The following is a 21,249-nucleotide window of genomic DNA, read 5'->3' as shown; positions in this document are numbered from 1 at the left end:
ACCTTGGGAAGATTTCTTTTAGGATCTTCAGTCCTGGTAGGAAAAGCTTCTATCTATCTTGAAACGGTGTCTATAAACACTAACAAGTACTTGTTGCAATATCTAGCTGGCTTAATTTCTGTAAATTCTACCTCGTCATAGCACAGGCCTTGCAGCTTTTGGCTATTTCTTCTGTCAAGTCAGAGAGTCCTGTAACATAGCAGTCAAAGGACCTAACCACACCTTTGAATTTCTTGGCCCCCAGGTGGGTCAAATACTGTCCATAACTTGATAGTGCTCAGGGGTGTATCTAAAGCTGGTCTCTCTGATGTCATAATAATCTTTAGGCTCCTTGACTGCCAGGATCATTGCTCCTTGAGTCACCTGTTTGGCAGTTAGATCTGCTATCTGATTTTCTTTAGCCACAGCATCTTAGGTCTTTCTCTGCAGATGTCAACAGCCCTCTTTGTCTGTATATTGCTCCGTACAGTGGCAAAAGCATACCTGCTGTCAGTGTAGACTTTTCTTTTGCCATTTATGGACCTTGTCTCAAAGTCACAAGTTCAGCTTTCTGGGCCGACGTCCCTTCAGGGAGGCTGCTGGCCTAGATCACTTGCTTTCTGTCCACCACCGTACTGCTGTCCCCGCCTTCTGCTTACCTTTAACCTCAAGGCTACTGTCATCAGTGTACCAGCTCGAACCCTCAGGCCAAGGCTGATCTGATCCTTCAGATCATTTCAAGTACCAGTTTCTCAGCACAGTGATGAGTAGGTGCAGTCTCACGCAGTGGGACAGCAGGTGGAACGAAGCGAAGGTCACTCGTTCAGTCAACAAAAAGTTCTGATGTGTCACAGGAGCATTGGTAGTCATCCATCAGTCAGGGGGCTTTTGGATAATGCTTTCAAGAGCGTGGGATGCCATTACAGCTAGTTACTGTCCCAGAGTGAGCTTATCAGCATCCTTGACAAGCAGATTATGGCAGCAATAGCTTTCAGGCAAGAAAATCACCCGCTGGCAACAGGGTGTAACTTCTTGGATAGGTAAGCCATTGGCCTTTTTCAAAGTCCCAAAGTCTGAGAAAGGACTCCTCTGGTGACCCCTGATCTCTCTTCCACATAAAGAGTGAAAGGCTTGGTTAGGTCAGACAAAGGCTGGCCATCAGTAGGGCCTGTTTTATTTTTCTAAAGGCTTTCAGGTGATCTGGGATCCACACAAACACTTCCCCTTCCTTGGTTAGGAGGTACAATGGGAAGCTAAGGTCGCCAACCCAGGTGTCTAGAGTCTGTAGAAGCCAGCAAGTACCCAAGAATTTTCTTACTTGCCTTGGCGTAGTTAGCCACTACTTCCCGTCTCGAAGGGTGTATCTCAAGTAAGTAACTTCAGTCTGACACAGCTGAGTCTTTTTAGCTGAGGCTCGGTCTTCAGTTGCCCAGGTTTTCTGTCTAGATCCTGTCTTTTTCTTTCTCTCCTATCACTGTGGCCAAGATCCTAGTCAAATTTCTCTCTTGTCTACGATCCCTCCTGTTTTCTCTTTTTTCTGCCTCCCGCCTCTCTCTCTCTCACACACACTTTCTCTGCCTCTTTCACTAGATCGCCTAACTGTCTCCCTCTTTTCTCTGAAGCTTCTTTCTGATATCGGGGGCCAACTGCCTTATGGAGGCCAGCCAGGCCACTGAGGCCTTCTGGGCTTCCGAGGTAAGATTAAAGGGAGTGGACTGCCTGAAGGCTTCCATAAGTCTTTCAAGGAACATTGAGGGAGGTTCGATCGGCCCCTGCATTACCTCTTACCTTAGCCAAATTAGTGGGCCCATCTTGAGGCACCTTGGAGACCAGAGCCTGGCGTTAGATTTTCAAGCTCTCCTTACCTTCAGCCATGTTGCATTCGCAACTGGGGCGAGTCAAAAGGAATCCCATGTTGATCTCATTTTGTAGCTGTGTAAACCGCTGTTGGCTTCCGGGCCATTTTTCTAGCTTCTAACAGAATTCTCTCTCGCTCTTCGGTTGTTAAGAGCATCTGCAACAGCTGTTGATAATCATTTCAAGTAGGCTGATGAGAAAACATAAGGAACTCTACCAACCCTGTGAGGCGTTGGGGATCCTGAGAAAGGGGGTGGTTAGTTTTTCAGTTATAAATACCAACAGAGGAAAATGACCAGTACTGAAGGGTTTAAAGTTTGGGCGGGTCCACCAGAGTCCGCCCGGACTCTGTGCTCTGCAGTTCCATGTACCCGCAGCGGTCCGCCTCTCGACACCCCGAGGGGTTTAGGGTTCCCTCGGCAGCTGGGGTTGAGGCTGTGGATAAGGGGAAGGTTGTGGACTAGGCCACTCAGGAGGCTTCATAGATTTTGGAGGAGCCGAATTGGCTGGTGGCTGCGATTTGGGAGAAACCTTTAATTTCTCTTGTAACATAAGAGTACAACCACAATTTTGAGTAGCAAAACCCAATTTTAACAGTGAAAACAATCTAGTTTTTTCTTTAAAAATGAACTCCAAAAACATTACTTGCTACAAATTTTGGTGGCCTGTTCCTGCACACAAACACAAGAAGGTGTAGCTGCCAATATTTCAAAAAGACACTACCCTAAATCTTATCTTTTATAAATCGGATTTCTAGGATAAGAATTACATAGAATATTACTCAATTTAGGCGTATCTTTAGAGACCTGTTCCCATGGATTGTCTCATGCTGCATGTTGTAGTTCTAAATTACTCTAACCCAGAGTTACCAGTTTTAAGTCAACTTTTTGTTACCAATGTTACAAATTTTTAATCATAACTAATAACTTATGAGCCACTAATCTATAACCAAGACATATAAAAACATATTTATACTTTTGAAACTATTTAGAAACAAAAATGAAATGGCCGCATACATTTGTTCATTTAAACCAAACAAAATTCTTAATTTTTCTAGCTGTAATTTTAAGAGAGGAGCACCTTGTCACCTGATGAATCCAATAATCACAAGCACAGAGATTTTTGTAGGAAAAACAGCCATTTGTTCCCTTACCATAGAACTTAAGAACTTGAGAAGCTGGTGGTCCCTATAAGAGCAGCGTTTATAATCAGCTCCTAACAGGGCTTCTCTAGCCACACTAGATTCCTAACTACAGGTGCAGGGCTCCAAAGACCAATTAAAACTGTTTATTTTATTTTATTTTTTTACCAAATTATCCCCAGATAGTCGGAGAGTACTGCTTTTCTCAAAACCCATTCTCTCACATCTCAGGTGTAAACTATCTCTAGTCAGGGTATAAAGCACCTATGAGAATTACCTTTGCTTTTCTAGATTTTCACATAGCTCTAAACACATACACAAAAACACATAAAACAGAAACCAACAGATCCGGACACATTCGACCCTTTCTTGTCCTCTACAAGCAGGCAAGAGAATTAGACGATTTTGGAGGGGGAAGCTTCCGCTTCAACAGAACTCGGTCCCTCTGACCGATCCGGAGACGGCCAGGCGTCCCTGGCTCTCCTTACCTCCCAGGGCGTCCCCCAGGGCCACAGCCTGTGGTCCTCCTAGCACGTCTGCCGACCACAGTCCTCCGGTCCTTACGGCCCAAAAGGACAGCTGCAAATACCGACCGCGCGCGCATTTCAGACCCCATCACCCCATCGTCTACAAACACCAGCATCCATTTCTACCTAGACGACCAAAACCAGAGAAGCACACTTGTTCCTCACTCTGCCAGGTGTAAAACCAAGGCACGAGGTGGGACTCGAACCCACGATCTCGCAACCCGAAAACCAAGACACAAATTTCACTCTGCCAGGTGTAAAACCAAGGCACGAGGTGGGACTCGAACCCACGATCTCGCAACCCGAAAACCAAGACACAAATTTCACTCTGCCAGGTGTAAAACCAAGGCACGAGGTGGGACTCGAACCCACGATCTCGCAACCCGAAAACCAAGACACAAATTTAATAAACTCAGATGGATCCGAACTCAGACTTCGCCATGCTTCAGAAACATAGGACAAGACACAAACAACCCAACACAACAAGCACATGTTCCAATGTTCGTTTCAGAAAACAGACACTCAAAACAGAGACACCGGCCGGCACACACACAAGAGGGGATCCCCATACCTCCAAGTCGGTTCTCGGGTGTGAGGGGTGGTCGCGTTTCCCGGCCAATGCACCAAATGAAAGACCCACAACGTGAGGACTCCCCCACATTCTGACTCAGGAGAGGCGACACCCCAAAATCACCCACAAGAAACGGTCTTGCTGCAACTGCAAGAGGATTTTTATTCAAGAGCGTTCTCGGGCCCATGGTCATACACCACGCAGGGGTAGAGGACCATGGCGCCCTGAGTAGCTGAGTAAGGGGGTATTTAAAGGAAGAAACCACAATTCATGGAGGTGGGGAGGGCGTTGTTGGAAAATACCAAAAATACCAGTTAAGAGTCACAAGGAAGTATAAAGTCACAAGTGTCAGGTTATCTCTCAAGACAGTTTCTAAGAGCCCCTAACAATCTAAGAGCCCCTAAAGATAGCACATTTGCATTGCAGGTTCCAGTAATGGTCAGGGTGCCATTCTTTGAATTGAACCCAGGAAGCAGGTGGGTGGAGGAAGGAATGTCGCTATCTGTTTTATGACCAGTACCTGGAGCACTAAGCCACAAAGGCTACACTCCCAAGCCTGGGCCCAAAAGCCTCGAATTTTGTTTTTACTTTGCTATACTTTTTTAATACTTCTTCAGTGTCAAAGTCACTTCTATTCCTGGGAACAGCTCTCCTGAATTCCATTCTCTTTTGATACTTGTTTGGGAGGATTATAAATAAAACTTGATGAGTTGCACACTTTTTTAAAATTAAATGTAAACAGTGAAGAATGAAGAGAATATTGTGAAAAGTAATTAAATATATACAAGTAATTTCTAATTAGGTTCAAATGTCTATTTCTGAGTAGCTGCTTAACTATGAAAAAACTTAGTTATCTGATATTGAACTTAAGTTGTCACTTGACTAAAAATAATCAGGGAAATTAAGTAATGAATATAATTACTGACTGTTAATGTTGTCAGGAGACTTGATGATCTTGTAAATGTTCTGGGTATGAGCAATATTTGCAGGTAACTATAAATGTCCTAAATATAATTCAATTTTCCATCTTCAGTAGGTGGAAAAGCTATATATATTGCTGATAAGCTATTCTTTGAAAACAATGTTAATTATAAAAAGTAAGAGGGTCCTATCCTGAGAGTCCATTATTATTGTTCTGGGTAGAGATGCATAAGAATAGGGATATTTCTTCCTATCTTGAATACAATACTGTTTGCTTTCCCTCTGCTCCTTCCAGTTTCTCCCACCTCCCCTTCCATTTGTGTTTCCCAATAGGAAAAAATAATGAGTTTCTAAGAGACAATAACAAAAGAAACAAACAAAAAGTATGCAAAGATAAAACAAAAACCATCACATGGAAATTGGAAAAAGAAATCAACAGAAGGAAAAGAGCCTAAGAGAAGGCACAGGAATCAGAGAGCCACTCATCCACACACTCAGGAGTCACATAAAACCACTAACCTGAAAGCTCTAACATATATGCAGAGGACGTGGTGCAGATCCATGCCAGCCTTGTGCTTGCTGCCTCGTGGAAAGTGTAATAAGGTGGTGAAGGAAAGTGAATCAGAAAGTGAATACTTGAATATAATAATTTCATCTTACCTTATCTTTATATATTCAAAAAAACTTCCTATGAATGGATTCAACATTTTATTCATACATAGAGTAAATTATGGGCATGTACATAAATTAAATATAAATCTTTATGAACAATGTTCCATGAGCCAACTTCATTCTGGCTGGCAAACAAAAAATTTACAGAGGAAACTTGCTTAACGCATGAGGGATTTGATACTGAGAAACAAAAACTGAAACAAATGACACATTTTCCAGCTCCCGTGCCACATTATTTAATGGCTCAGGGTTTTGCCAAGAACTCCAATTCTTGGAAATTATAAAGACAAAGCAGATAAACAGACTAATTGCTATTTGCATGCTCCCTTCCCCCCGCCTTCTCTCTCTGTGTTTGTGTGTGTGTGTGTGTGTGTGTGTGTGTGTGTGTTAGGGGTAGTAATTACTAGATCTGAATTAATTCTTAGAATTATTTAGGAGACAATTTCAAAATATAATGTATAATAAGAGCAACCAAAAGAGAGGGGATTATAAATTGTATTAGTGTTGTGCTGATTTTTCTTAACTTAGTGTTGCTTTTTATAGTGACCCAGAGGGAAGAAATTGAGATAATTATCTAGAACTGGATAATTACTGACACACATATTCTTGTCTACAATCACTCATTTAAGTGTTTAATTCATAATACAACAAGCCAAAATAACTCATTGCTGTCTAGATGTTGATAACAATTTTGAAATCAACAAATGGTTCTAACTTTGTACCAAGAATCTTCTAGGGACCTGGAAATGACATTACAGTGTTAGCATATATCTAGGAAGCACAAGTGACCACCACCAAGAGCAAAACCAAATCCTGGTTCTATGAATTTAGAAACAAGGTTAAAGAAGTCAGCTCAAAGAAGCACGTTTTATAATTCCATATAAAATAATTCCCTGAAAATGCAAATATGTAGAAGTTGAGAATGAATTTGTGATTCCCTGAAGTGCGTGGTGTGAAATGGGTGTGAGGGTTGTCAGAGTGAAGGAAATATTTTTCAAATTAGATTGCCTGGATTTATAAGTATGCATTGTCTCTAAGTTCAGTGCTGTGGGTTCTACATTTTTCTTCTTTCCGTGTGTATGCTTGCTTGCATGTGTGTGTGTGTGTGTGTGTGTGCGCGCGCGCGTGCATGTGTGAGTGCGTGTTTGAGTGTGTGTGCGTGCGTGCATGTGTGTGTGCTGTTTGTGTTTTCACGTGGAGGCCCCATGTTGATATTGGGAATCTTTCATGATGGGTCTTTGCTACATCCACTCTAGTAGTGACCCGTGTGACAGGCCCAAAAGCCTGGACACAGTCCTGAGGTGAAAAGTTCACAGAAACTTAGCCTCCTGGAACTGTGGCTTCCTGAAATAATGAATGCTCCAAATCTGTCCTTGCTTTAGTTGGTGGACGGATCTGTGTGCTTTCCCTCAATATTGCTTCATTATAAGAGCCTTTAAGGATTGATTTTGACATATAGCTAAGTTTGATTAAGCCTTCACCAGTTTTCCAATGTCCTAGGCAGTTCTTGAGCTGACCCTGGGCATGGATAGCTGAGTCACTGCCCTATACAGGAATTTACAATGACCTAGGAAGAAGGAAGGTTGTGGTCTAAGAGGAACTAGAGTAAATACTTAGAATTATAGATAGCTGAGCCAATCCCATACACAGGAATTTACAATGGCCTAGGGGGAAGGTGGACTATACAATAGACTAGAATTGGAACTATGGCAAGGCCATGAAGCCCTTGCCCCTGGCTTCTAAGATTAAGCTGACCTTAGGTGGGGCTGCTTTTGATCCCAGTTGTACTGTTAGCTTTTGGTATGCATTCTTCTGTTTTGTTGTAAAAGTAATTTTGCATCAGATAACTTCAGTGTCCCTTGGATGGCCTTAATGTATCACTTAACTTCTTTGTTTTCTGTAATATATAAGACTGATTCTCTCTTTGACAAATTACATTCAGATACAGCATACTCCCTTGCGTCAGTGTCTGTTTGTCACCCCTTTCATTGCCAATTCCTTGCCCACATGTCCGGAACCCTGATTTCTCCCGCGGATTGAGGGGGGCCAACTGAGGGTAGTCCGTGGCAAGTCTTCAACCATATTCACCGAGGGAAAGGCTCCCAGTCAAACTCATAGTCTATGATAATGCTAAGGTATCTCCTAATTCTCATTTCTATGTTTAAAATGGTTAGTTTTACAGTTTTTAAAATTATGTTAGTGAAACTTTTTGTAATACTTGTAATTATCTCTCCTTAAATAGAGAGATTTTTAAAAAGAGAAATATTATCATTAGAGATTCTACATATATAGGACATCTGCACATACATACAGAAAAATGATAAATGGAGTTAACATGTAACAGGACAATGATACCCATACTAGACCCCACAGGATAACAAATTAAAAACTCAGCATCAGGAGTATGTTATGTCTTTTGGAATTGTTGACCAGTCAGTTCCCATAGACCCTTAACAATTCAGCTACTGCCAGTGATATTGGTTGTCTTCAAAAGATGTCAGTAAAGCTCTCTTGCTGAAGACAACACGTACTTGATTCATTCTGTTGTTACTGAAAGGAAATAAAACTTGAGACCTGAGATTCATGTAATTTATGTCAAATAGCCCAAAGAGTTGTTTGTGAGCTTTGAAACCTGGGGCTGAGAACATAGTAGAACAGGTCAGGACATGCCTGGGCAGGCCCTTCGTTAAGACATTCCTGAGGCTGCATAGCCATAAAGATAATGACATGCCAGACTGGCCCAGTGCCTCCCTATCTCCCGCCCTTCTGACCTAACTTAAATGTTAACAGGCTGCTGATGTTTAAATGAACCAATCATGTGAAACCAAGCCAATTCCTCCCCCATCCCCACCCCTTTTCTATAAAAACCCCTAGCTTCCAAGCCTCGTGGTCAAAACCACTGTCTCCTGTGTGAGATACTGTTGGTCCGGAGCTCCGTCATTAAACTACCTCATGCTTTTATATCAAGATGGTCGTCTGTTCGTGATTCTTGGGTGCACGCCGAATTGGGAATTAAGTGGGGGTTTCTCCACTTAGTTCTTTCATTACTAGTTCCACTATGGACACAGGAAAGCAGATATATCTTTGTCACAGACTTCTATTGCTTTGTATACATACCCATGAATGAGATTGCAAGATCATATGCTAATCCTATCTTTAATTTTTGGTAACCTTCCAACCTGTTTTTTCATAACAGTTGTTCTAATTTATATTTTCTGCAATGCATCAAGTTTCTCTATTTTATATCTTTGCTAGCACCCGTTATCTTAATTTATTTAGCAATAGTCATTCTTAAGTGTAAAATATTGAATGGGTACAGAAGTATAAGTAGATGAGTTCTGGTGTGCTATTGAAGGTGGGTTGGCTGTATATAATAATTCAGTGCATAATTTATATAAACAGAGAATTGGGATTAATATATCAGATTATAAAATTATAAAAAAGGGAATGAGAACAGAATAAGGCAAGAGATGAAAGCCTATAATTACTCTCTTTGTTTCTTCATGTTTCTTTCATCTGGGGAGGGAGCCATTGGGGACACTGTCTCAAAGGAAATCATACATGAATACTCTGCAGCTTGAGAGTATTAAGTCAGACATTTGAGGCTGTGTTAACAGCAAAGTTGTGTATATTCAATGGCTTGGATTCAAGAGGAGAAGATGCCATTCCATCTTATGCAAAATACAATTTTGGATTAGAAATATATCCTTCTACTCTAAAGACATTAGGAAAAACATCTCTATGTGTTTTCAACTTGCTGGTGCGTGGTTAGAGTTCTTCCTGTTTCTTTTTGTTATTTATTCATTTATGTGAATTATGACAGTTTATGTGATGTTAGGCCAGATTGGATGAGACTAAACAGAACTGGTGACAAGTGTCGATTACTTTAAGACATTTGAAAATATACAGATGAAGTATGTCTTTATATAACTTAACACATGAGGATATTGGGGCTGAATGTGGTCCATCACTTAACTGATTGCCAAGGGCAGATTCATCCCTGGTCCTCTTTTCCTCACTGGCTTTATTTTGTTTGCATCTACTGCTTTGGATAGGAATCCCTTAGTCAGGAATCAGTTACTTATGGATGCCTTTGCTTCTCTTCACCAGGGTTGCATGTGCCATGAGCATGAGGAACCACACTTCTGTGACAGAGTTCATCCTGCTGGGAATTTCCAACACTGAAGGACTAGAGAGCATGCTGTTTGCCCTGTTTCTGGTCTTCTATGTCTTTGCCTTGCTGGGGAACCTGCTCATCTTCCTCACCATCCTGGCTTCTCCCAACCTCCACACCCCCATGTATTTCTTCCTGGGGAACCTGGCAGTGTTTGACATATTCTTCCCTTCTGTGAATTCTCCTAAGATGATGGACTACCTAATACGGCAAGGCCGAACCATATCATACCAGGGTTGTGTCTCCCAAGTCTTCTTCTATCACACTCTGGGTGGCACAGAATGTTTTCTATATACAGTGATGGCTTATGACCGCTTTGTGGCTATTTGTCACCCTATGAGATACACAGTCATTATGAACCACAGGGTGTGTACCTGCCTCACAGTAGGCACTTGGGTTGGGGGCTTTGTCCATGGGAGCATCCTCACATTTCTTATTTTTAAGTTACCCTACTGTGGTCCGAATAAGGTGAACAGTTTCTTCTGTGACATTCCTGTGGTGCTGTCCCTGGCATGTGCAGATACCTCTCTAGCAAGAACTGTGAGTTTTACTAATGTTGGTGTCGTTGCGCTCACATGTTTTCTTCTCATTCTCACTTCTTACACTCGTATTGTGATCTCCATCCTGAAAATCCGGTCCTCGGAAGGCAGGCGCAGAGCCTTCTCAACCTGCAGTGCCCACCTGACATCTATCATCTTGGTGTATGGCCCCGTGATTCTTGTGTATCTCAGACCTGCTTCTAGTCCCTGGCTGGATTCTGTTGTTCAGGTGTTTAACAATGTCATCACGCCCTCTTTGAACCCTCTGATTTACACCCTGAGGAACAAGGATGTGAAATTAGCCCTGAAGAAGGTGCTATCTCAAGGGGCCCAGCCTTTAGGTTATAAGGAATAGTAGAAATTCTTATCTGAGGATTTTTGTAGCTGTTTCAGGCCCACTGTGTATGTCTGTCTTCTTTCAGAAGAGTCTTAACAGTTATGTCATTGAATTTGTGTGGGTGGACTGAGTTTCAGATTTATATCTTTGGCAATAATTTCTAGATTGTGCCTTAAGTTTCTCCATTTTTAGTTTGCTAAAGTGATATATCTTTTCTGTTCTATGTACTCTGTGCTTGTTGAACCATTTCAGTAGCTTATCATGAAACTGCCTGTTTCTACTTCATGTTTTACATGGAGCCTACACATTATATATTTTCTTTCTTTCTTTCTTTCTTTCTTTCTTTCTTTCTTTCTTTCTTTCTTTCTTTCTTTCTTTCTTTCTTTCTTCCTTCCTTCCTTCCTTCCTTCCTTCCTTCCTTCCTTCCTTCCTTCCTTCCTTCCTTCCTTCCTTCCTTTCTTTCTTTCTTTCTTTCTTTCTTTCTTTCTTTCTTTCTTTCTTTCTTTCTTTCTTCTCTCCTTGCTTTTGCACACAGAAAAACCGTGTTTTGTACATGGCTCTTTATCTTTTAAGAGGAAAAAGTGACCATTGAGCTATGTCTTAAAATAGCAGAACAGAGACTGTAAATTCAGAAAGTGCTTTTGAGCCAGAATTTTCTATATATTAGCAGGGGCAACATTTATTTATTTATTTATTTTTATTATCAAATGCCAACATTTTATTTAAACCAGATGAAAGATATTTGTTCTAGATGGTTCTAAACAGTAAATTTTAAAATAAAATGAAGGAAGGAATGATATGCATATAATTTTCCTTCTGTTTTTATTTTCTATACTGAAAACTTAAAGATTTTCCAGAAGGTTCTAGGTACAAAATTTCAAGCAAGATGTTGCAATTTCTTTTTTTCTTAAATTGGATATTTTATTTATTTACATTTCAAGTGTTATCCCCTTTCCCTATTTCCCCTCCAGAACCCCCCCATCCTACCCCTCCCCCTGCTTCTATGAGAGTGTTCACTTACCAACTCACACACTCATGTCTCCCCACCCTGGTATTCCCCTACACTGAGGCATTGAACCTTCCCAGGACCAAGGGCCTCTCCTCCCATTGATTTCAGACAAGGTTATCCTTTGCTACATGTGTGGCTGGAGTCCTGGGTACCTTCATGTGTACTCTGGTTGGTGTTTGAGTTCCTGTCAGCTCTGAGAGGGTCTGGTTGGTTGATATTGCTGTTCTTCCTATGGGTTTGCAAACCTCATCAGGTCCTTCAGTCCTTTCTCTAACTCCTCCTTTGGGGATCCTGTGCTCAGTCCAATGGTTGGCTGTAAGCATCCATCTCTGTATTTGTCAGACTCTGGCAGATCCTCTCAGGAGACAGCTATACAAGGCTTCTGTCAGCAAGCACTTCTTGGTATCAGTAATAGTGTCTGGGTTTGGACTGTATATGGGATGGATCCCCAGGTGGGACAGACTCTGGATGGCCTTGCTTCAGTCTCTGCTCCGTGCTTTGCCATCGTATTTCCTTTAGACAGGAGCCAGTCTGTGTTAAAAATATGGAGATGAGTGGGTGGCCCCTTCCCCTTGCCTTGCCTAACCTCTGGATATGGTCTCTACATGTTCTCCCTCCCCTTTGTTGGGCATTTCAGCTAATCTCATCCCTGTTCGGTCCTGGGAGCCTCTTGCTTTCCTGGCATCTAGGACTTGCTGGAGGGTACCCCTAGTTCTCCATTCCCCATTGCTACACACCTCTGTTCAAATTCCTGACCCTCTGTATATCATCCCCATCTCCTCTCATACCTGGTCCTGTCTCCCTTTTCCCCCTACCCCTCCTGTCTTCCTCCCAAGTCATTCTCACCCTCTATCTTCCGTGAGTATTTTGTCCCCCCTTCTAAGAAGGACTGAAGCATTCACATTTTAGTTTTCCTTCTTCTTGAGCTTCATATGATCTGTAAACTGTATCTTGGGTATTCGGACCATTTGGGCTAATATCCACTTATCAGTGAGTGCATACCATATGTATTCTTTTGTGACTGGGTTACCTCACTCAGGATGATATTTTCTAATTGTATCCATTTGCCTAAGAATTTCATGAAGTCATTGTTTTTAATAGCTGAGTAGTACTCCATTGTTTAAATGTATCACATTTTCTGTATTCATTCCTCTATTAAAGGACATCTGGGTTCTTTCCAGCTTCTGGCTATTTTAAATAAGGCTGCTATGAACATAGTGGAGCATGGGGGTAACTTTATCATTTGGAGTTTAATATTTCTTAATTTTAAAACTATAGCTCTTATATTGAGGTCCATCTACTAAAAAACTTAAAATAATTTGTTCATGATAGTGTTTAAAGTGTTTTTCAGTTTTGACTAAATCAATCATAGTGTTCTAATACACAGCTTCTATGTACATTCATTTTCCAGTGGAAAAAAGTGTGAATATGGAAATATTCACTATTGCAACTCAAAACTCAACTTTCATCATTCCTTATGTTATCTAGTTGCAGTATGAGAACTGCAGGGTTGTCAACTTCACATAATGACAACTTGGGTGGAGGTTTTCTATTAATCTTTCTCTATGTATCATTCATTGGTCTCATTACTTTCATTTAGTATCTAGTATAATCATCACCATTTCTCTTTACTGACAAGAAAACTAGGCACAGGGTTGTTGATGTAGTAATGACACCATGGAGGGCAGGGCTGAGCAGGACTCTCCGCAATGTCTACAGATTCTGGCAATCTTAAGACAACAGTAATTTCAGGTTGTTTCCATTCTGAAGTAATACTCATTTGTTCAATCTGATGTAAATTGATGTGTTAAATTAAAACCTCCACCTGACTTGTTTAATGAGGAACTAGATAGCATGTTCATTAAATGACTCATAAAGATGAAACAGGAAGTTATTTAGAAAAACAACATCTTATTCTTCATTATATGCCTAAAGCAAGTGTAACCCACCTTGTTTACATCACTACATTGCCTGTTGTGACTAACTTAATGTCCATTATTTGGAAGGTCTTATATTTTACCTATGGTATAGTATTTGATGCTTATTTTACTCCAACAATTTACTATAGAAGTTGGCAGTTTATAACACAATTCATTATTTTAGATTGTCAAACGTGGTCAGCAGCATTGGGGGATGGCTTAGATGTGGTTCTTGGCCCAGGATCTAATAAGGTGTTGCTGTTACATTTAACAACTATGTGGTAGGCTTCTGATGGAGCTTTCCTTTCTTTTTTCTTTTAATAGATATTTTCTTTATTTAATTTGAAATGTTAGCCCCTTTCCTGGTTTTCCCTCTGAAAACCCCCTATCCCAATACCCCTCCCCCTGCTCACCCATCCACCCACTCGTGCTTCACTGTCCTGACATTCCTCTACACTGGGGCATTGAGCCTTCATGGGACCAATGGCCACTCCTCCCATTGATGTCAGAGCCTCTCAGGAGACAGCTATATCAGGTTCCTATCAGCAAGCACTTGTTGGCTTCCCCAATAGTGTATGGGTTTTATAACTGTATATGGGCTCAGCGCAGGCCTATTGTCAAGAGGCCTTCACCCTCCCCTCACTACATGGGCATTTCCATTTACCTACCTCCTGTACTCACATTCACATCCTGGAAGCTGCCTGCCCCAACAGAAAGTGCCAAGGACAGTCTAAGCAGAAGTCTCTGTTATCTTGTCTTCAGGATCAAATACAGACACTCTATAATTCATAATCAAGTGGAGAGAAATGAAGCTCCATATTATAAAGGGATGTCCAAAAATCTGACTACATTTTTAATGTGTAGTCACAGATCTAATTATATAAATGCTTCCCTATTGGAAATCTTTCTGTTTAGGATTGATTGTTAGGGTAACACATTTTTAAAACGAACTTTTTGATTTATAAGTTATACGTATCTTTACCAGGCATGACATCACATGCTTGCAATTTCAAAACACAGGTAATATGGGCAAGAAGAAAAGCCATTCCATTCATCCCTGTCTACATAGTTTGAAGCCAGCCTATGTCACATGAGACTTTATCTGGGGCTGGCGGGGGTAGTAATCAAAAAAAATAAGTAAAGCATTCTTTGTGAAGAAAATCACATCGTTTAGATTTTTTCAGTCCTTTTCATTTGCAGAGAACATTTGCTACTGACTCTCCCAAAGTATTTTTTTTTTAAATATAGAAATTGCGACTCTTTTCAAGTCGTTACTTAGTATACTGTTCAGTTTGTAGTTTTTTTTATTCAACAGTTTGTGAGTACGCTAAGATAATATTTAGTTCACAGGGCAGCCATTGGGTAGTCAGATATTTATCGGTAGTTTAGTGGTTATAGACATAATGCTTATGGCAGAGAGAGGGCATGATAGAAGACAGATATAATTCTCTATGTAGGCTGTGAAAGCCCAAGACAGATAGAATAAAAATGTAGGGTTTATGTTGTCAGTGCAGAGTTAGATGTCAACTGCAATGCTTAGGAAATGAGCTTCATAGCATCGCTTCTGGCCTCTACACAGCCAGTCTAATGCACTTGGACCCTAACTTGTCCAAATTGGCAATGGCAAGTAAGTAAAATCACACTTGTGAAATGAATGAAATGCCACATTAGAAATGATAATAACACTACATATAATATAAATAAATTTATAATATTTGTATGCACATAATATAATATATAACATATATAATTATATTATATATATTTATGTAATATATGTATACATAATATATTTGCTATGCTACATATTCCAGCATGTTTTTTTCTTTGTCATAAGAACATTAAAACCTTTTTTTTTTTTGGTTTTGCGAGACAGGGTTTCTCTGTATAGCTCTGGATGTCCTGGAACTCACTTTGTAGACTAGGCTGGCCTCGAACTCAGAAATCCACCTGCCTCTGCCTCCCAAGATTAAAGGCATGTGCCACCACTCCTGGCAAGTCACACATTAAAATCTTATTCATTAGTTGCTTTGAGTTTTTCTCATTTTTTATCGTTCAGTTGTTAAAATCTTTGCTTCTTATTACAAAATGGAAAAGTTTTAAATAAGGACAATAGTCATTTTAGATAATTTTTGTCTAGACTCTCAGTTCAGGATGTTAAATTGTTATTTAAAGAAGGAGGGAGGAAGGGACCTTGGAGGGAACAGGAAGTAGGGGGAGAGGGAAACTTGATCTGCTATTGGGTGGGGGAAAAGGATTAAAGCCTGGAGGGCTAGCAGAAAGAATGGAAACCAGCAACCTCAGTGGACAGGAAGTTGGGGGGACTCTCCAGAATGTACCAGAGACCTAGGTGAGAGACTCTCAGAACTCAAAGGGAAGGACTCTACATGAAATGTTCTACAGTGGGAAGAGGGAACTTGTAGACCCCACCTCCAGCAGAAAGTCAGGGCATAAAGGGAGGGATGGGGTTACCATCCCACAGTTTAAACTCTGACCTATAATTGTTCCTGTCTGAAAGAATTACATTGATGGAAGTGGAGAGGAGCCTGAGGAAAAGAAGGTCCAGTGACAGGCCCAAAGTGGAATACAGCTCAAGGGGAGGCCCTAAGGCCTGACACTATTCCTGAGGCTATGGAGTGCTCACAAAAAGGAACCTATCATGACTGCCCTCTGAAAGACCCAAGAAACAGCTAAAAGGATCAGATATTCTTTTTTTGGAGTTTGTGGGCACATTAAGGATGTGATGTACATACATGGTCTAATAAAAAACACGACACATATAATAAAATAAAGATAAAGTGTGTGTGTGTGTGTGTGTGTGTGTGTGTGTGTGTGTGTGTGTGTGTGTGTGTATGGGACACCTGGAGGCCAGTAGAAGTCAGATTCCCTACAGCTGGAGTTGCAGGCTGTTGGGAACTTGCTAGGGATCCTCTGAAAAGGCAGGGATTTTTCATAACTCCAGAGTCATCTTTCCAGTGAATGATTTATAAGAGTCTGTTCATGAACTGTAAAAGGAAAAATGTCTTGAGGGTTCCTAATTTCTGGTTTTGTTGGGGGGGTGTGTGTGATTTCCATTCTTGGCTATCAAATCTTACTTTACAGTTTGGTTTCCTCATTAAAGTAAAGAAAGAAGCTGTATACAGGAAAGGGTGCTATTGAACCACAAGAAACTGGTTACATCTTCCAGGGGCTGCCTGACCCCTTGCAGTGGTAAAAAGCTTGGGACAGAATTGAGTAGAACAGAAATAGTTGCAAAGGATATTGATGGAGTTGTTACTGTTGTTATTGTTGATGATGATGATAGCTGTGTGGGTGTGGTCAACAATGCTTATGGAAGCTGCAGGAAGCAGTGTGCCAACATCTTTCAAGAGAACAATCTTGAATTATTGATGCAATTGTGGCAGTGTATAAATCTGGAGCCTGACACAATCACTTCCTGATAGCAGGAGATAAGACACAAGGCAAAATGTGTGGAGATGGTTACTGGCTGTAGAACCCAGTAGTATGCTTGAAGGCTGCAGAAAGACAGCTTTATGCTGCAGCTCTGGTCTGCTTTAGCTCATATTCTCATTATTCCTTCCTCTTTTGCAGGAAGGAAGGAAGTCGAACTTTTCTTTTTACTCTTCTCTTCTCTTCTCTTCTCTTCTCTTCTCTTCTCTTCTCTTCTCTTCTCTTCTCTTCTCTTCTCTTCTCTTCTCTTCTCTTCTCTTCTCTTCTCTTCTCTTCTCTTCTCTCCTCTCCTCTCCTCTCCTCTCCTCTCCTCTCCTCTCTCCTCTCCTCTCCTCTCCTCTCCTCTCCTCTCCTCTCCTCTCCTCTCCTCTCCTCTCCTCTCCTCTCCTCTCCTCTCCTCTCCTCTCCTCTCCTCTCCTCTCCTCTCCTCTCCTCTCCTCTCCTCTCCTCTTTTCTTTTCTTTCTTTTCTCTTCTTTTCTTTTCTTTGTTATGTCCTGTCCTCTCCTGTCCTTCTTTCATTTTTTTCCTTCCTTCCTTCCTTCCTCCCTCCTTTCTTCTCTCTACCTCCCTTTCTTCCTCCCTCCATCTCTCATAAAAAGGAACTTGTTTCCTTTATCAAGATGCCCAAGGGATTATTTCAGTTAGTACATTTTGTGATGTAAGTTTTGGTTCAACAAATCAGGTTTACTTGTTCCCAAAAATTAGTGTTGTTCCTTGACATCAGTGCTGACAATGGCATTTCCATCTAAGTGAGTACACAAAGCCTTCTTATTTCCTACCTTGAGAGACTCTACTCTGCAGTGGATGTCACACCCTCTGGCTTCCTTACTTTCCTCAATCTTTTGTCTTTGAGATGCATTTACTAGTTTTCTGTTTTCTGGACTAGAAACCCACTGCAACACTCTATTGTAATGCTAAATTAATCATTACTTTCAATTTTGCTCCTACACAATATTTTTCAAACTATATATTATTATTAAAATTTAAACTTAAATTTTAAAAAAAACTTTAAATTTTAAACTTCCCCCCATTTCCCTCCCTCTCTTTTCATACACTTATGGCTGCTGCTCATTCCTTTTGGTTCTTTTAGATCATACAGGTGAGAGATTATGTATATATAAAATGATGTGTTTTTTTTTTTTCAAAATTCAACAGCCATCATAGCTGTTCTTTTCTGTCCTTCTGTATTTATTGTCACCCATCTCTTTGTTGTTCAGAGGTTGGTAAGACCCTTCATGCAAATGCAGAAACAGAACATTTCCCCAACAAGAAGAAACCAACAGGATATTTGCTGCATTGTGTTAAGAATTATTGATCATGAAGGGATATAATTTACTAAAATCCAGAGATACTTTTGTAATGAATAAGCCAGGACTTCAAATATCATCAAGGGTTCTGCACTTGTACTCTTTGGTTTGTTTGTATTGTTGGCAAAATGCACAAGAAGCCCATCCCATGTTCTTGGTGACTATTAATGGTAACTAACAACACAGAGGGCTGGAATCCATGCATGTCTGCTGTATACCTTTCACAGGATCTGTCCCACCAATGAACTGCTCTCAAAACACTGGTTTTTCAAAAACTTTGCTATTCAAAATTAATTGGATTTCCGTATGAAATTTTAGAACTAATTTGATATTTTCTACAGTAAGCCTAGTAGAGTTTTGATTAGGATTTTATTTGACCCACACACCAATCATTAGTGATCTAATATATTAACACAATAAAGTCTCATTCATGAATCTAATATACACACTTTATTTCTTTCAAGATGTCTAATGTCAGTTTTCATGTGTAGGCCAGTTATATCATTATTTTCTATGTTGGTGTTACTTAGAATGTTACTCTGATCATATAAAGAGTTACAATGAATTTGTCTGTATCAACTATGTAAATACTGCAACTTTACTAACATACTTGCTAATTACTAATCATCGAAACATTTTCAGATATTCCCCAGACATTCTATATGGATGATCACATTATCTTCAATCCCAACTTACTCCTTTTTAAAATCACCTTTTACTTTTTTCATACCTAATTGTCTTATGAAAAATTGTTCAACATTAAGTAGAAAAGGTGAGAGTAGTTAGGTTGATTGCTAATTCTAGAGAATAAACAACCAGGTTGTAACTGGCAAATATGACATTAGCTTGAGGGTTGTTTTTTGCTCTTGTTTTATTCTTTGACACATTGGGAATGATTCCATTTATCCTTAGTTAGCCAACATAGTCCATCAGAGAATAATTTTATAATTTTTCAGATTGGTTTTGGACATATATCAAGATGGTCATATAATTTCCTAAGCTAAAATAGTAATGATACTTGAATTTTGAAAGCCAATTTATCCCCTTCTGCCTAATTCTTGCTGCTGGGTCAGACCTATAGTTGGTCTGCATCTGTGAAGACTCCATATCTCAACCCATCCTAGAGGAACATCTGTAGTCAAAGCAGTTGAAGATCTGCTGCACTCAGAGCAGTTGAGGACCTGCTGCACTTAGAGCAGTTGATTCTTAGTTGGTCTGCTTCCGTGAAGACTTGATATCCTGATACATCCTAGAGGACCTGTTGCACTCAGAGCAGTTGGACACACTGCACTCAGAGCAGTTGAGAAGTTGAGGACCCTCTGCACTCAGAGCAGTTGGGCAACAGCTTGACTGCTCTACTGAAGGCCAAACAGTCTGAAGGCCTCCCATGACATCTACTGCAGCCAGTGCAACAGATCAGCAGCCTCTATGCCCCTGTGAAGAGCCCCAGTTGGAAGGCCTCACAAGTGTTCTGATACAGCCAGAGCAGCAAGCCTACCAGGAGAATTGAAGAAACCCAGGGACAAAAGAGGCAGATTCCATATAGTCACTCAATACAACAAACACCAGGGATGCCCAGATGGAGAAAGGCAAGTGCAAGACAATAAACAACAGAAGCCAAAATATGTGGGCATCATCAGAGCCCAGTTCTACCACCACAGCAAGCCCTGAATATACCAACACACCTGAAAATCAGGAATCTTCCCTAAAATCCTATCTCATGAAGATAATAGAATCCTTTATATCAATAACTCACTGAAAGAAATAAAGGAAAACACAGGTAACCAGGTGAAGGAATTGAATAAAGTGATCAAAGACATAAAAGTGGCAGTAGAAATAACAAAGAAAACACAAATGGAGGAAAACCTGAAAATGGAAAACTCAGGAAAGAGGTCAGGAATTACAGATGTAAGTATTACCAACAGAATACGTGAGATAGAAGAGAGAATCTTAGGTAGCAGAGATTGACACAACTGTTAAAGAAAATTCAAAACATAAAAATCCCCTAACCCAAAGCATCCAGGAAATTCAGGACACAATGAAAAGACCTAATCTAAGAATAATTGGAATAGAGGAGAATGAAGATTCCCAGCTCAAAGAACCTGAAGATGTCTTCAACAAAATCATAGAAAAAAAACTTCCCCAACCTAAAGAAAGAGATGGACATAAAGATACAAGAAGCCAATAGAACACCAAATGAATGGGACCAAAAAAGAAAATCTTCTCATCACATAATTATCAAAACACTAGATACACATATCAAAGAAAGAATATTAAAAATTGCAAGGAAAAAGGCCAAATAACATACAAAGGTAGACCTATCAGAATTACACCAGACTTCTCAACGGAGACTATGAAAGCCAGAAGAGTCTGGTCAGAGGTCATGCAGACTCTAAGAGAACACAAATGCCAGACCAGGCTACTATACCCAGAAAAACTCTCAATCAACATATATGGAGAAACCAAAATATTCCAATACAAAACCAAATTCAAACAGTATCTATCTACCAACCCAGCCTTACAAAGGATCCTGAAGGAAAAATCCAACACAAGGAAGATGCCTGCACCAAAGAAAGGACAAGATATTAAGCATCTCACTACAAAGTAAAAAACAGAGAGCCACAAGCCCATAAAATCACCTACAAAAACAAACATGTCAGGAATCAACAGTCATCTCTTTTTAATATCTCTCAATATTAATGGACTCAACTCACCTATAAAAAGACATAAGCTAACAGACTGATATTCAAACAAGATCCAGCATTTTGCTGCATACAAGAAACACACCTCAACAACAAAAAGAAGCACTACCTCAGAGCAAAAGGATGGAAAAAGGTCTTCCAAG

The 21,249-nt window shown here is 40.3% G+C and overlaps 1 protein-coding gene across 1 annotated transcript; it reads left to right on the top strand.

Moving 5' to 3' along the window:
- Window positions 1–9,755: 9,755 nt before the first annotated feature.
- On the top strand, window positions 9,756–10,736 carry LOC110302298 (putative olfactory receptor 10D4). Its single transcript, XM_021173142.1, has one exon. The coding sequence runs from the start codon at window positions 9,756–9,758 to the stop codon at window positions 10,734–10,736; it is 981 nt and encodes a 326-aa protein (XP_021028801.1).
- Window positions 10,737–21,249: the final 10,513 nt, after the last annotated feature.

The sequence above is a fragment of the Mus caroli genome, unplaced genomic scaffold, assembly GCF_978045245.1.
Source record: "Mus caroli unplaced genomic scaffold, Mus_caroli_1 scaffold_11, whole genome shotgun sequence".
Taxonomy (NCBI): domain Eukaryota; kingdom Metazoa; phylum Chordata; class Mammalia; order Rodentia; family Muridae; genus Mus; species Mus caroli.
This window is presented reverse-complemented; position numbering and strand designations above follow the sequence as displayed.

Excerpts from the sequence above, each read along its gene's own strand:
- LOC110302298 (XM_021173142.1), top strand. The coding sequence starts at position 9,756 with ATGCCTTTGCTTCTCTTCACCAGGGTTGCATGTGCCATGAGCATGAGG.